The 16971-nt window shown below is 40.5% G+C and overlaps 1 protein-coding gene across 2 annotated transcripts in view; it reads right to left on the bottom strand.

Annotated features, from left to right (window-relative positions):
• Window positions 1–64: 64 nt before the first annotated feature.
• The window catches only part of ME1 (malic enzyme 1), a 134357-nt gene continuing 117450 nt past the window's right edge, over window positions 65–16971 (bottom strand). For both annotated transcript variants that reach the window (XM_083377330.1, XM_083377331.1), the window contains 4 exons: window positions 16110–16252; window positions 14984–15157; window positions 12203–12301; window positions 65–1909 (listed from right to left, as the gene is read on the bottom strand). In XM_083377330.1, coding sequence (XP_083233456.1) covers window positions 1742–1909; window positions 12203–12301; window positions 14984–15157; window positions 16110–16252 — 584 coding nt within the window. In that variant the 3' untranslated portion in view covers window positions 65–1741. The remainder of the gene's footprint in view (window positions 1910–12202; window positions 12302–14983; window positions 15158–16109; window positions 16253–16971) is intronic.

Below are 16971 nucleotides of genomic sequence, written 5' to 3' on the forward strand. Positions count from 1 at the left end.
GGTAAAATGAGGACCCAGATTGTTGGGGGCAATAAGCTGACTTTGTAATTATGCCACTTGGGGGGGGGGGGAAGCCCTAATAAGCAGGCATATACATAGAATGAAGGCTATTGCTAAGCACATTGATTTGTGCTTCTTAGATTGTAAGCCGCCCTGAGTCTTCGGAGAAGGGCGGGATATAAATGGGATTAAAAAAAAAAGTTGAGTCACGGCATATGGACTTTTCTTTTTTTTGTTTGAAATGTTTCACTGCTTATCCAAGTACAAGTACAATAGACCAGGGGTTCCCAACCTTTGGTCCGTGGACCGGTACCAGGCCTTGCTTGGCATGCCAGCAACCGGTCCGCACAAACAAGCAAAGCCCCATCTGTGGGATGCAGGCAGCACACAAAACCACACACCCTCCGGTCTGCGGAAAAACCTCTCTTCACGGAACTGGTCCCTAGTGCCCAAAAGGTTGGGGACCTTTGCAGTAGATTGAAGAAGCTACTTGGAAAAGCAGCAAAACGTTTCAAACCAAAAAACAAGTCCAGTTGCCATGACTCAACTTCCAGACATCTTTTAAAGAAGTAGCACAACCCTAACAAGTATTCCTATCTTGCGTGTTATAAAAGGCTGAGGCAGTTCAGCATTTTAAGAAGAAATCGCCTCATGCTGCAGGTGTACCTGGTGGGGTTTGCAAGTAGTATTGGGTCACTACAATGGAGAGTTGTGGGCTTGAGACTATCACAGAGTATCCTGCAATTCCAAAATCTCTGGTATTCCCCACGTCCCCCTTAAGCTTTTTTACCGTTTTCCATGTAATCCTGCTTCAGTTGTGACTCACAGAAACCTTAAAACATGCCTTCTGAGACAGGAGTAGTCTGGTAGATTTTTTAAAAGGGAGACTGACACCACGAACTTGAATCTCAACTCCCTCACACACTGAACAGAGTAGGAAAGAACTGCTAGGAATTCCCTTCCAATGCACTGGGATGGGAGTGAATTACTGCCTTTTCTATATAAGGCATTAAAATGGAATCATCACCATTCAACACCAAACTGTAAAATGGCCGAAAGGATTATTTCACGGTCAAGAATTTTATACTTTTGAATTCCATTGAGAGGAAATGGGGGGGGGGGGGAGAATCTCAGTGCAAAAGTTATCAATGACAGAAAAGGTTCACCAAATGACATTGCTCATTGATTTACAAGAGACAACCGTAGATCAAGTTGGCATAGAATAGTCTTGCATTCAGAGGGCACCATTAAACATATCTGAAAATCTCCCACAAAAGTAGGCTAACAGGCAAGTTGGTGAACAAAGGGACAAATTACAGTGGCCCTGTTAAATTAAACATCCCCAACCATGCTTTAAATAATCATACTGATACATAGTTTATCACAGCATTGCTTCATCCGAATTTAATGGCAAAACTAGTTGACAGAACCACCATTTTTTACAGATGTCAACACTTAATGAAGAATAACCTTTGACTGAATTTTCCTCCTGCAGTAAGTGCTGCCTAGCAGGAATATAGGAGATGCTCTTCCAAAGAAAAAGGAAATTATTATATCCAGATTATTTTCATTTGCCTATAGGTTTATAATTGTACCTTAAAGTGAAAGAACATTAACATTTCTGATTCTAAACCCACAGGTTTAAAACACACTGCTGCTAAAAACAGAGTTCTGAGTTAACAAAAGACAGAAATCAACCCTTTTCTGGAGTGCTCTATTGTAACAGTGTTGTGGTCTTCGGTTAAACTTTTCTTGTCTGTATTTTCATTGCTTTTTCGGGCCAAATGTAAGAGTCTGTCAGAAAGCTTTCATCATCAGTGTTGTACATCTGAGAGCTGATGAATGCTTCCTTGTCTTCTGGTTCAGGGTAGAAAGTTGCCGTCTTGTTTTTATAGGCTAGCTCTGCAATCTAGGAAAACAAGACAAATCCCTCATTGTTAGAATTCACAGAGGCCCGAGCAGCAGCATGATGCTAAATGGGGAAAATTCAAAATTTAAAAACTAGGTATCGGATTCCCATGATACAGCTAGCAATAAATCTGTGGTTGTGTCCAAGAAAAGATAAACATTCCTGGGCATCCTACCCTTCGAAAGGAATTGTTACATACTGTAGCAATCCTAATCTGTTAATCCACATCATCTTCATTACTGAATGCTGAAGGTTTTCCACCTGGGAGAGAAAACTTTCAGCAGTTCCAAGAAGATTCCCCACCCATTTACGCTCTGATTCAGATGACCCTGAGGGTACAGATCAAGTGGCCTCAATAGCTCTCAAAGCGAGTGCTAATGACCAGATGACTACAAAGAAATACAATCCTTCCATGCCCCCACCCCAATCCTTCCATTCCCCACAACCACTATCTTGCCAGAACTGATAAAGCTTCTTGGATGAGAAGCAAAACATTTTTAAGGAAAAAGCATTTCTTCCTCAAGAAAAAACACAGTCCAGTTACTTTGGGGGGGGGAAGCACCTTTCATTCAGATAGGAGCACTTCATTTTAAAGTATTCAAGTTAGAGGGGCATTTTGGATTCACTGCAATGAAGGGCCAATTCACCGAGCACATTCAACTCTTTAGGACAGAAATATGTCATGATTGGCAGTTTACTTAATCCTGCCATCCTGCCTTTCTCAGATATTGTTTCCCATTCTAACTCCCAAACAATATTTACAGAACTGCCATTTAAGTGATCTTACAGTGTAAACTTCACCACATTCGGTGCATGTAGATCAGGGGTCCCGTACTCCTGGGCCGTGGCCCACTGTGGAACTGGGCCACATGAGCGGTGGTCCCTTGTGCTTACCCATGAAGTTCCCTTCACACAAGTAGTTTGCACGAATGGAGCTGCACACGCTTCTGCATGCCCACCTACCACTCGCAGGGAACTATCCTCTCCCCTCCACCAGGCCGCCAAGCCAGAAAGGTTGGGATCGCTGATGTAGATGAATGCAACCTTACACTTAATATTCCAAATAATGTGTATGTTTAATTTTCTGGATCTTCCTTCAGTTCTCCCAGTTGGTAGCTTAAGATCTTTCTGCAAACTAGCCGTAAGCAAAGTTGGTTACTGAAAGCATTCTAGTTTTGGCTCTTAGGGAAACTGCACATATATTCAATACAATTTGTATACAGTACAGGTAGTCATTCTTTAGTAACCACCAGTCATTCTTTAGTAATGACCAGCAACCTGGTCATTAAGCAAAGGGTTGCTATTGAAACTCTGACTGTGGTTATGACCAGCTTTCCTTTGTTTTACAAACCTGCAAAGGTCATAAATGTGAGGATAGCCATAAAGTTATTTTTCATCACACTGTAACTGTGATGTTAAATGAGGCAGTCACTAAATGAGGCTACCTGTATTATGTTTACAGGCAGAGTCAAAGCCTTGGATGTGTACACTGAAATATAACAAGCTTACATCCTGATGTAGGTGGGGTGAAACATTAGGGGTAGGGGTGTGGGGTAGTAATAAAAGTTTATGTTCATTAAATTAAGCAGGATTTATTTAAATATAATTTGCATCTGGATCCAACCTATAATGTATGAATTCATCCTTACAGCTCTGCTATAGGTATATTTACTGAAAGTGAGTCACACTAATTTTTTATTGGAACTTACTTTGAAATAAATATATTTAGTTATTGTTGTTGTTAGCTGCGAAGTTATGTCCGACTCATCACGACCCTATGGACAACGTTCCTCCAAGCCTTCCTGTCCTCTACCATCTTCTGGAGTCCATTTAAGCTCACGCCTACTGCTTCAGTGACTCCATCCAGCCACCTCATTCTCTGTCGTCCCCTTCTTCTCTTGCCCTCAATCTTTCCCAGCATTAGGCTCTTCTCCAGTGAGTCCTTCCTTCTCATTAGGTGGCCAAAGTATTTGAGTTTTAGCTTCAGGACTGGCCTTCTAAAGAGCAGTCAGGGTTGATCTCCTCTAGGACTGATCGGTTTGATCGCCTTGCAGTCCAGCACCATAGTTCAAAGGCCTCAATTCTTTGGCGCTCAGCTTTGTTAGGGTCCAGCTTTCACTGCCATACATTGCAACTGGGAAGACCATAGCCTTGATTATACGCACTTTTGTTGACAGGGTGATGTCTCTGCTTTTTAGTGTGCTGTCTAGATTTGCCATTGCTTTCCTCCCCAGGAGCACGCGTCTTTTAATTTCTTGGCTACAGTCCCCATCTGCAGTGATCTTGGAGCCCAGGAAAATAAAATCTGTCACTACCTCCATTTCTTCCCCATCTATTTGCCAGGAATTTGAGAGGGCTGGATGCCATGATCTTGGTTTTCTTAATGTTAAGTTTCAACCCAACTTTTGCACTCTCCTTCTTCACCCGCAACAAGAGGCTCTTTAGTTCTTCTTCACTTTCTGCCATTAGAGTGGTATCATCTGCATATCTTAGGTTGCTGATATTTCTTCCGGCAATCTTAATTCCAACTTTTGATTCCTCTAACCCTGCCTTTCTCATGATGTGTTCTGCATATAAGTTAAATAGGCAGGGTGACAGTATACAGCCTTCCCGGACTCCTTTCCCAATTTTGAACCAATCAGTGGTTCCATGTCCCGTTCTCACTGTTGCTTCTTGGCCCGCATATAGGTTTCCCAAGAGACAAATAACACCCATCTCTTTAAGAACTTGCCACAGTTTGTTATGATCCACACAATCAAAGGCTTTAGCATAGTCAATGAAGCAGAAGTAGATGTTTTTCTGGAACTCCCTAGCTTTCTCCATGATCCAGCATATGTTGGCAATTTGATCTCTAGTTCCTCTGCCTCTTCGAAATCCTGCCTGTACTTCTGGTGGTTCTCGGTCCACATACTGCTGGAGTCTAGCTTGTAGGATTTTAAGCATAACTTTACTAGCATGAGAAATGAGTGCAATGGTGCGGTAGTTTGAACATTCTTTGGCACTGCCTTTCTTTGGAATTGGAATGTAAACTGATCTTTTCCAATCCTGTGGCCACTCTTGAGTTTTCCAAATTTGCTAGCAAATTGAGTGTAGCACTTTTACTGCATCGTCTTTTAAGATTTTGAATAGCTCAGCTGGAATACTGTCACCTCTACTAGCTTTGTTGTTGCTCAGCTTTTCTAAGGCCCACTTCACTTCACATTCTAAGATGTCTGGCTCGAGGTCAGTGACCACCTCACTGTGATTATCAGGGATGTTAAGCTCATTCTTGTATAGTTCTTCTCTGTAATTTTGCCACCTCTTCTTAATCTCTTCTGCCATTTTGGTCCTTTATCATGCCCATTTTTGCATTAAACATTCCCTTCATCTCTCCAATTTTCTTGAAAAGATCTCTGGTCCTCCCTATTCTATTGTTTTCTTCTATTTCTTTGCACTGTTCACTTAGGAAGGCATTCTTATGTCTTCTAGCTATTCTCTGGAATTCTGCATTCAATTGGGCATCTTTCTTTTTCTCCCTTGCCTTTCGCTTCCCTCCTTTCCTCAGCTATTTGCAAAGCTTCCTCAGACAGCCATTTTGCTTTCTCGCATTTCTTTTTCTTTGGGATGGTTTTGGTTGCTACCTGTTCTACAATGTTGGGAACCTCTGTCCATAGTTCTTCAGGCACTCTGTCTATCAGATCTAATTCCTTAAATCTATTTGTCACCTCTACTGTATATTCAACAGGGATATGATTTAATTCATACCTGAGTGGCCTAGCGATTTTCCCTACTTTCTTCAGTTTAAGCCTAAACTTTGCAATGAGAAGCTCATGGTTTAAGCCTAAATTTTGCAATGAGAAGCTCATGGTCTGAGCCACAGTCAGCTCCTGGTCTTGTTTTTACTGACTGTATAGAGCTCCTCCATCTTTGGCTGCAGAGCATATAGTCAATCTCATTTCTGTGTTGACCATCTGGTGATGTCCATGTGTAGAGCCGTCTCTTGGGTTGTTGGAAAAGAGTGTTTGCTATGACCACTGTATTCTCTTGACAAAATTCTATCAGCCTGTGCCCTGCTTCATTTTGTACTCCAAGGCCAAACTTTCCTGTTATTCCGGTTATCTTTTGGCTTCCTACTTTAGCATTCCAATCCCCCATGATGATAAGGACATCATTCTTTGGTGTTAGTTCTATAAGGTGCTGTAGGACTTCATAGAACTGGTCAATTTCATCCTCTTCAGCACTGGTGGTTGGGGCATAGACTTGGACTACTGTGATATTGAATGGTTTGCCTTGGATTCAAACTGAGATCATTCTGTCATTTTGAGGATTGTGTCCCAGTATTGCTTTTCCTACTCGTTTATTGACTATGAAAGCTACTCCATTTCTTCTGAGGGATTCTTGCCCGCAGTAGTATACCTGATGGTCATCTGAATTAAATTCACCCATTCCTGTCCATTTTAGTTCGCTGATACCTAAAATGTCGATGTTCAGTCTTGTCATCTCTTTTTTGACTACGTCCAGCTTTCCTTGATTCATGGATCTTACATTCCAGGTTCCTATGGAGAAAAAATCTTTACAGCATCAGACTTTCCTTTCACCACCAGACACATCCAAAGCTGAGCGTCCTTTCGACTTTGGCCCAGTCGCTTCATTCTTTCTGGCGCTACTAGTACTAGTCCTCTGCTCTTCCCCAGTAACATATTGGATGTCTTCCAACCTGAGGGGCTCATCTTCCAGCATGATATCGTTTTGCCTTTTGGTACTGTCCATAGGGTTTTCATGGCAAAGATGCTGGAGTGGGTTGTGTTGTGTATGCCACTTAACATCAGGTGGCACAGGTCAGGCGGCCGGATTGGTCATCCTGTCCGGCGGGAAATACTGGGCACTGGGTTGGGTGTCACCTGGCCGGCGGGAAGATGGAGCAACCGGGTTGGCTGGCGATTGGGAGGGCCATAGCTATAAGGGGCATCGGAGGAGAAGATAGCCAGTTCCATCTTGTATTCAATAAAGGTATTACATACAATGCCGTCTCGTCATTGTCTCAACGCAGTCAGCCCCCATATATAACAGTGGCGACAAAGATGGGATCCCGTGAAGTGAGTTAGAACAGAACCCAGAAGAGCCGGTCAGCGCCTGCAAGTACAAGGGCCCCCCGATTGAATTTAACTTAAACCCTGTGGTACTCCCCATTAGAATTAAGGCTAGGAGAGTTCTCTTTGCTTTCAAACACAAAATTGAGAGCGAACTGGAAAAGTTAGTAGGCCAGGGAGTGTTAGAACCGGTGGACGGGGGGCCCTAGGAAACACCCATCGTCACCCCCCTCAAGCCAAATGGAGAAATTCGGATCTGCGCTGATTATGTGTGTGTGTGTGAAAGCCCTAATAAGCAGGCATATACATCGAATGAAGGCTACTGCTAAGCTTGTAAGCCGCCCTGAGTCTTCGGAGAAGGGCGGGATATAAATGGAATTAAAATAAAAAAAATTATAAGGCCACCCTAAATAGGGCCTTAAATCCGCACGCTTACCCGGTCCCGACGGTGAAGCACGTCCTCTCAATACAGAAGGGCGCCATCTTTGCTAAGCTGGATTTAGCACAAGCGTACCAGCAGCTAACTGTAAGCAAAGAAGCTGCTGAGGCTCAAACAACAGTCACCCACAAAGGGGCGTTCTGAGTCAACAGATTGCAGTTTGGCATAGCTGCAGTTCCAGGTATCTTTCAAGAAGTGATGGAGAGAACTTTAAAAGGTATTCCTGGGGTATGCCCATACTTTGATGATGTGTTAATTGCAGGAGAGAATTTTTTTTATTTTTTATTTTAATCCCATTTATATCCCACCCTTCTCCGAAGACTCAGGGAGGCTTACAATTTAAGCACAAACCAATGTGCTTAGCAATGAAGAAGCCTTGGCCAACAGGCTCCAGGCTGTGCTTGAAAGGTTCAGAGCAACTGGCCTGAAACTAAAAAAGGAAAAATGCTCTATTGGGGTGGCATCCACAGAGTTCTTGGGCTATAGAATTGATGCTCTGGGCATTCACCCCACTGAATCAAAAATCAAGGCAATCACCATGGCCCCAGAACCAAAGAACAAAGCTGAACTCCAGGCATTCTTGGGGTTAATTAATTTCTACCACACATTCCTGCCACATAAGGCTGCAATTGCAGAACCTTTACATAGATTACTTGACAAAAGAACTCCTTGGGTATGGAAGGAGGTTCATCGCAAGAGCTTTCAGAACCTCAAACAGTTATTGTCTAGTGACTCGACAGTAACACATTTCATTGAAGACAAACCAATCTGCATAGCGTGTGACGCATCCCCATATTCCAGAACACTGTCCAGGGCAGAGAGGAATTACGCACAAATTGGTAAGGAAGCATTGGCAATAGTAGCCAGTGTTAAAAAATTCCATGATTACTTATATGGGAGACAGTTTAACATTTTCACAGATCATAAACCATTGCTTGGGCTCTTTACAGTTGACAGACAAACACCACAAATAATGTCCCCAAGGATGCTACGTTGGTCAATATTCCTCTCTGCATACACATACAAAATAGTGTACAGACCTGGTAAGGAGATGGGTCATGCAGACGCTTTGAGCAGACTGCCATTGCCTGTAATAGAGCCCGACCCTGCACCGGCAGGTCAAGTCTTAGCATTACAAGAACTCCCTGAATGCACTCTAACAGCAAAGGACATTGCAGTGGGCACAACAAGTGACCCAGTGTTGAGCAGAGTGGCAATGTGGGTACAATTGGGATGGCAACAAAAAAGCCCGGGGCCACAATTTCAGGCATACTTGTTAGGAGAAACGAATTGTCTTCACACAAAGGATATCTGTTATGGGGCACCAGAGTGTTAGTGCCAAACAAGCTCAGGAACAGGGTTTTAGGAGATCTGTATGAGGGTCACCCAGGCATAGTGTGCATGAAAGCTCTGGCAAGGAGTTTTGTGTGGTGGCCTGGTCTGGAAAAGACATTGAACAACAAGTTGCGGGGTGCTATCAATGTCAGAAATCCAGACCAGAGCAACCACATACTCCCGTGCATAGGTGGGAAACCACTCACAACCCATGGTCAAGGGTCCACATTGACTATGCAGGACTGTTCCAGGGTCAACTGTTCTTAGTGGTAGTGGACAGCTACTCAAGATGGTTAGAGGTGGTGCCTGTGAACAGTATGATGTCCGCTAAGACCATACGGGTGCTGAGGGGGCTCTTTGCCACTCATGGGTTACCGGATGTAATTGTATCTGATAATGGACATCAATTCACATCTAATGAATTCCAGGATTTCCTCAAGGCCAACTCGATTAGACACGCAACAGCTGCACCCTTCCACCCATCCAGTAATGGCTTGGCTCAGAGAAATGTAAGATCTACAAAAGAGGCACTGCGGAGAATTATTTTTGTTGGCTCAACACACTACACCCTGCACAGTAACGGGTAAGAGTCCAGCTGAGCTGCGCTGGGGACGAAGATTGATAACTAGATTGGACAGATTGCACCCAGACAGAGTGGCCGCTGAGGCAGAACAGCCTAACACAACCAGGACATTGGCAGTAGGGGATCTAGTGTGGGCCAGGAATTATGGAGTGGGTGAGAAGTGGTTGCAAGGAGTGGTGGTGGACAAAATTGGCCCTTTGTCTTACATGGTTAAGGGGGAAGGGGACCGACAGATAAGAAGACACATCGACCAACTAAAAAAAAGGGCACCAGAGAATGACCAACAGCAACAACAACAACAAGAGGGCCATACTCAGCAGTGGCCAAGTAGTATACAGACAGTTCCGTTCCAAGATCATACAGAACTACCACGTCCGGCAGCAGCACATCAAGCAGCACGGCCAGCACCAGCCATCATAATGCCTACAGAGCCAAGGGAGGCCAAAAGTGACTCTAGACCAGAAGAGAGGCAATTGCCGGAACTAATTATGGAACAGACTCGGGAAGGGGGGCAGCCAGTGTCAGAAGAGGGGTCTCATGGTAGTAATGCAAGGAATGGGAGGCCGTTGGGGAGGTATCCAGCCAGGAGTCATAAACCCCCAGAATATCTGAAAGATTATGTGAGGTCCTGAAGAGGAAAGTAGAATTTAGTGTGTAGTATTCTTGTTGGGGGGGAAGGGGTGTTGTGTATGCCACTTAACATCAGGTGGCACAGATTGGTCATCCTGTCTGGCGGGAAATACTGGGCACTGGGTTGGGTGTCACCTGGCCGGCGGGAAGATGGAGCAACCAGGTTGGCTGGCGATTGGAAGGGCCATAGCTATAAGGGGCATCGGAGGAGAAGATAGCCAGTTCCATCTTGTATTCAATAAAGGTATTACATACGATGCCGTCTCGTCATTGTCTCCACGCGGTCAGCCCCCATATATAACAGGTTGCCATTTCCTTCTCCAGTGGATCACGTTTTGTCAGAACTCTCTGCTATGACCTGTCCGTCTTGGGTGGCCCTGCACGGCATAGCTCATAGCTTCATTGAATTACACAAGCCCCTTCGCCACGACAAGGCAGTAATCCATGAAGGGGATTTAGTTATTACATTACTATATAAGATCTAGATTTTTCCTTAAAAAGAGGGAGGTGAAGTATTTTTAAGGTGCTAAATACAACTTTTTACTTCACCTGGCAATTGTGTATGAAAGGACCACTTCTCTAGATCCCAGACAGTACCCTTTTTTGTCCTACTTGAAAAAAGAACTTTGGATCCCGTAAGTCAGATCTCTCACTTTTTTTTTAGTTACTGCTAAGCATAACAGGAAACTAATGGATTTCTCCACTCAACCTGAGCACTGTAAAATACTATCTTAGGAATGACAGAATGCATTTTGCAGAATTATTCTGGAAAGTCTTAGAAATTCAATGTATTTCATTTAAATGAATTTAAAGAGATCTGATAAATAAAACTCCTTTAGAAAAAAAACATTGGCCCCTGTCAACCTTGCAAAATTTACTCTGCAACTTAAATAATTAAATGTTGTTGTTCTTTTCATAATAACTAAAAACAGATTAAAATAATTTTGAAATATCAAGGGGATTATCACTGTAACTCTATTGACTGTATTCTATTTTAACATTAATATTAATAATAAAATAATATTTTGTATTATATAATACACTCTATGGTACCATTTTTCTCAAAAGTTTTGCCATACAAGGAAGGCAGGATTTCAAACAAATTCTTTAAATTTGCTTTAAATATCGAAAAATCTGCATTATCAAGTTGAAGAGGATTAAATATGACAACCAGCTTTGAAATTATTACCAGATGTGCCCAAGAGAAGCTATTCCTTACTGATAACAAAAAAATCATGAATAAAAGAATTGGCAGGCTTGTAGAAAGTGAAAAAATGAATAATAAGGCTCAGGGAGTAAAAAAGATAATCCAAATATACTAGAAGCCAAAGATTTGTGGCTGAATCTCCATTTGTTTATGCTCCAACTGCATTTCACTGAGCATTTCACTGTTATTTGGACTGTGGGATAAAACTTGTGTGCCTTTGTAATACTGATGTTAGAAAGTGTGACAAGGGAAAGTCAGTTTTAGTTCATTTGGGACTTGTTAGATTGGATGGTCATCCAGTCATGGAAGTTGTTTCTAAGAAAAAAAGGGTGGTGAAGAATATATACCCTACCAGAGATCCTCAAAGAAAGGGTAAGGAGAAGAAGCAGGGCAGGGCTTTCCCCCCCTCCACTTTGAAAAAAGAAGCCATATTTAGGCCAATCTTAAAAAGCTGGAGAGGAGAATGGATCCACGTCAAAATAGTTTCAATAGGAACTATGTCGAACAATGGCACAATGCAGGGTTGGTTTGCTGCATTGAAACTTTTTACGCTACAATCATTTGAAATGTATACAATTTATTTACTGTATACATTTTGTCGCTAGAATGGGTGAAAAACCTAACAATCTCTTTTTGAACCACAGAGCAGTGGGCTACGAGAATAATCTTGAGGAACAAGAACAGGCAAAAGCAAGACAAGTTCAGATAAGAGAAATTAGAGCCTAAAGCAGAAATGTAGTTTGAGAAAAGTATGATCCAAATTATTGGCAAAATAAACCTCTGAATCTTAAAGTAAGAATTACTGTTTTGTGTTGCTGTCTTGTGTTTCTTTCATTGGGTTTTTCCCACGACAAAAGCATCTCAGGCTTAACCCTCCCTAGTATTCTTGAACATAAAAGCAGAGAGGGGAGTACATTCAGACTTGCAAGTTTCCTTTACCGTAACCTTATAATAAACTAGCATTAGAATTCATAACCCTATCTTGAAGGGCTGACACATAGTATGATTAGACAATAAAGAACGGACTTACTTTTGTAGCAATTTTAAGAGAGACATCTTGAATTGCAACTAAAGGTGGATACAAACGGCCCTCATCTAAATGCTTCTTTGATACCTGTTGACATATAACCTAGGAAGAAAAAGTACATATCTATTAGATGCATGTTTTGCTATTACCTTTATTTAAAGACGAAAAACTTGCTTTCAATTAAAAAAAAACCAGAAATGAACATATATGGGAATTTTAAATGATAGGAACTTCATCTCTGATACCTGCCAGTTTGTCTACTTTTTTCTAATTCAATGCCCTGATCCTTTATTTTATTATTTTATTTTTTATATTTTATATTATTTTACAACTGCTTCTGCATTTCTTTGGTACCAGCACCCAGAATGTACTAGCATACATCATGGAAATGACTCGGAAGACCAATTATCCAGAGACCATCTTAAAGGATTTTATTCACCTTTCCTTTCATACAGGTCTTAAAGGAATCCAAAATTAAATGGAGGGCAAAGGAAGCAGAATTCAAGGAGCTTAAGCTCTTTTTGCATCTCCAAAAATTCCTCTTTTTTATCAGCTGCATAAAATCATCAGACCACCTAACAAATGATTTCAGGCATACACAAACAGCCAAAAAAGAGACACATTCTTGACTTTAAAAACAAACTCTCCAGTTTAGGCTTGACTCCTGGTGGCTTTAAGGTCATGTCTTTGCAATATTCTTGGCATTATACAGAAGTAATTTGCCATTGCCTTCTTCTAGGATGTTGTTGTATCAGTTTAATCCAGGATTCTCCAAAATTGGCCACTCTAAGACATGTGGCCTTTAAGAAATTGGACAGTCCTGGTATAGTCTCGTCTCCTATCCCAGTATTAAATGGCCTAACTCTACCAGCTTCCAGGTCCAGACACAAGTTATTTATATACCTTTAACCTAAATGTACAAAGTACCTTTCTGTAATTAGGCTGCCCTTACAGTCTGCAAAATACTACGTTTTAATCTTTGAAAGCTATACAAATCAGAGTACAGACTCACTTGCACAAAGACATCTTTAAGAATAGGTTAGATATTTTAAAACTCTCATACTGCAGCCATCCCACCGATTGTTAATTAGCGCAGATTAGCAACAGTCAGTAGTTTACCTTTAATTGCAATACCTCTAACTGTAGTCGAACTATTAAGACAAAAGAGATAGCAAAACATTTTGGATATTGAAAGTACAGGAGAAATGATTAACGGCAACCGCATAACGAAAAAACCAGAAAGGTTCTTCAGAACTGAAGAAGCTTCTTGGATGAGAAGCAAAACGTCTTCAAGCAAAACAAGGAAAGTCCAGTTGCCTTTTGAAAAAGCACCTTTGGGACAACCATGACCTGGATGGCTGAGAATCTCCAAGGGCAAAAAGATAGAAATGCTAGGGGCTCATGGTAACAATGCCCATTGGAGAGCTTTTATCCTGAATAAGACTATAGGAGAGGAGGAGATCCAATCCCATCACGTTATCATCCCAAAAGTAATATACCGTACTACATACAATCACACAAGGGATTCAACCTGAAAAACTAAATGGGAAGAGAAAGAGGATAAGTACATATTTAATATTTCTATCCTGGGCCTATCCAATATCTTACAAAATTCTTTATTCTCATTTTCATTTCTTGCCTATTTCTGAGATATTTTCTGTTCAAAAGAATACCCTCTCCAAAATAAAGCTTTCTGTCAGAGAACATAGTACTATCCCATTAAAATTTATTTTCTCTTACAGTATACAAAAAAAATTATTGCTCTTTTTTTTAAATCTAAAAGCAGGAAAGTGTTGAATAAATGTTATCAAAATTAATATTTTTATATTTTGGGATCCACAAGGGGGTGCTGAAGTTGTTAAGAAAAAGCAGCACAGACTTTATGTTGGAGCGAGCTGAGTAAGTTTTGTTCAGTAGATCCAAGTTTTTTTTAAAACCAGGAGGACTTGGAATTTAGGCAGAGTTACAGTAATATTTCATTAGCTTAAAGTGGTCAAACATTATAATTCTGCTTGATGAGGCACAGAAGAATGGTGCTTTTCATCACAGTGAAACTGCCTATAATTAGGCATTATAGCTTTCTGAGCTTGGGTGTTTCACTTCCAAACTCTACTTTATTTGGCATGAAAATAAGAACACTTGAAAACAAGACTTGTTGCTTACAACAACTAGACTGTTTCTTTTATCAACATTAACTGGAGAGCTTGAACAACTTATAAGACCTATAATCCTGTACAGGGTGCGTGATGGCTCAGGGGGATAAAAACACCAAGCTTGTCAGCTGAAAAACTGACAGCCTGGATTTGAGACCCAAGTGTTGTGTGATGGGGTGAGCTCCTGTTACTTGCCCCAACTCCTCCTAGCAGTTCGAAAGCATGCAAATGTGAGTAGATGAATAGGTACCACTATGGTGGGAAGGTAAGAGCATTCTGTGTGCCTTGGAGTTTAGTCATGCTGGCCACATGATCACATAAGTGCATATGTTTGTAAATGAATAACATTATGTGACTGCAACTTGCAATTTCACTTTTGCTTTCTCCATTAATTGTACTTGTTCGAAACCAGTTGTGAAGTTCACAAATGGCGATCACATGACCACAGGGACACTGTAACAGTTGTAAGTGCATGCCAGTTACAAAGCATCTGAATGGTGAACATGTGACCATGGGACACTGCAGCAGCCTTAATTACAACTGTCTTAACTTCGAAAGGTCACTAAACAAAGAGGTTATTAAGTGGAGACAATCTGGATTCCCATTTATATATACATGGAATAATTAATACCTCTGCAGTAAGGAGAAAAATCTCATCACTTATGTTTCTCACTCCACATGAAACAACGCCTAGGGCAATTCCGGGAAATACGTAGGCATTGTTCCCCTGTCCAGGATAAAACCTGCATCCATCTGGAAGAGTGACTGGATCAAAAGGGCTTCCACTTGCAAAAATGCCTCGTCCCTGAATTAAAATAAAAATAAATATCGTGAAGTGTTATTTGATGGGAAAAGATGGACATATATTAAAATGTTATGTAGATAACAGTGCTTTTATAAAGTGATTATATTACAAATTACAGGAAGAGCAAAAGACCTATTATTTGATGTTATATATCTATAACATTTATGTGGTTCCTCCCGGATACCCTTGGCAAGTTTCAGACTAGTTTGAAACCTTTCTATAATTTTACTGTAATGTCCACATCTGTCTAACTGTAGATAAGAAGAAGGATTTTTATATATTTCACAGTTTTTAATTCTTTCACTTTAAAAAAAAACAGGGAGAACTTTTCCAAGTTCTCTTCATCCACAATCAACTGTGGCTGAGTGTTGTGATCATTCTGTCTGTGCATGTGTGCATGTATGTTGAATGTCTCTTATCATACAAAGTCTACATGACAAGCTTCTGGTGAAATTCTATCTTCTACCCAACTCTTTGAAAATCTTGTCATCTCAGTTTGAGATTATGCCCTTATACCTTTCTAAAGCTGTACTTGTTCATAACTACTGTTACAAATGATGCAAAAATGAACACAAGTCCAGAAAATCTATTTGCGTAATTTGCTACATGGTTACCTGAGAAGAACAGGTGAACATTTCATTTCATATAAGCAGTGTAATACTGCTCATCCTGGAACAAGCCCAGAATGTTAACTTAAATTTTATAATATGGTCCTATATAGGTTTATTGAGGAATCCCACTAAGATCAATTATTTCTGTGTGAATAAGCGTAAAATTATCATTTTAATTTTTTTAAAGGGAGATTTGTTCAATTAAAGAACTGCAAACATAGATACAATAAAAACATCAACACCATTTAGCTATTTAAAATATACAATTATATACACTAATAATGTGCCAACAAAAACTATAATCAATTTAAATATAATTCTTCCCTATCCCACCCCAATACCTCGGTTAAATAATAGCAATCCTCAGCAGAGCATTCTGCTTTGCTGGTTGGGTTACTGAGTGCAAAAATTATTGGCCGTTTGTTGAAGGAAGCCATATTCTTGATAATTTTTTTTGTGAATGCACCGGCAATTGCAGCAACTCCTAAGCCAGACAAAGATATAACACAATGTTATGGAATGTACAATATTTATCCATTACTTTGAAAGAATATTCTGCAGATGTATTGAAAAACAGTTTCATTTAATTATATTTCTGCTCCACTTTTTTAAAAAATAAAAATGACAAGACAGGTAGAAGTGCCATCTTAAATTAGTTATATTCACTAGATATAACATCATTACCATCTTCACCATCACTACAATATGTTCACCACTAGTATCAAAGTTGATCAGAAAATAAATAATATTGGTCAGGTGTTGCTATAGTGCAGTGTTTCTCAATGTTAACCACTTTAGGATATGTGGATTTAAACACTCAGAATTGCTAGCTGCCAAAGTGAATGAGGCAACTTTGATATAGGCTTTTTTTTAGCACCACTATGTTTTCTGTAACTAGAAATGTCTTTACGAGTATAAAATCCAAAATATTATGCCAGCTTATTCTTGAACAAATGTCATAAATGAAGCCCAATGTACTTCTTTATTTTCACTAAGATGTTTCACTGAATATAGTAATAAAATGCTCCCTATGAGAAGTATAGAAGTTCTTACAAGGAAGAGAGATTTTTTTCAAACAAAAGTCACATTTTTTTCTCTCATGAATAAAGTATTCTGAAATATTCCTGGCATATTGGAAGTATTTTCACTGGAATATTGGCTTTTAAATTACTTTGTGCTATACCTTTTTCATGTCAAGTGAGC

The sequence above is a fragment of the Vipera ursinii genome (assembly GCF_947247035.1).
Source record: "Vipera ursinii genome assembly, chromosome: 1".
NCBI lineage: Eukaryota > Metazoa > Chordata > Lepidosauria > Squamata > Viperidae > Vipera > Vipera ursinii.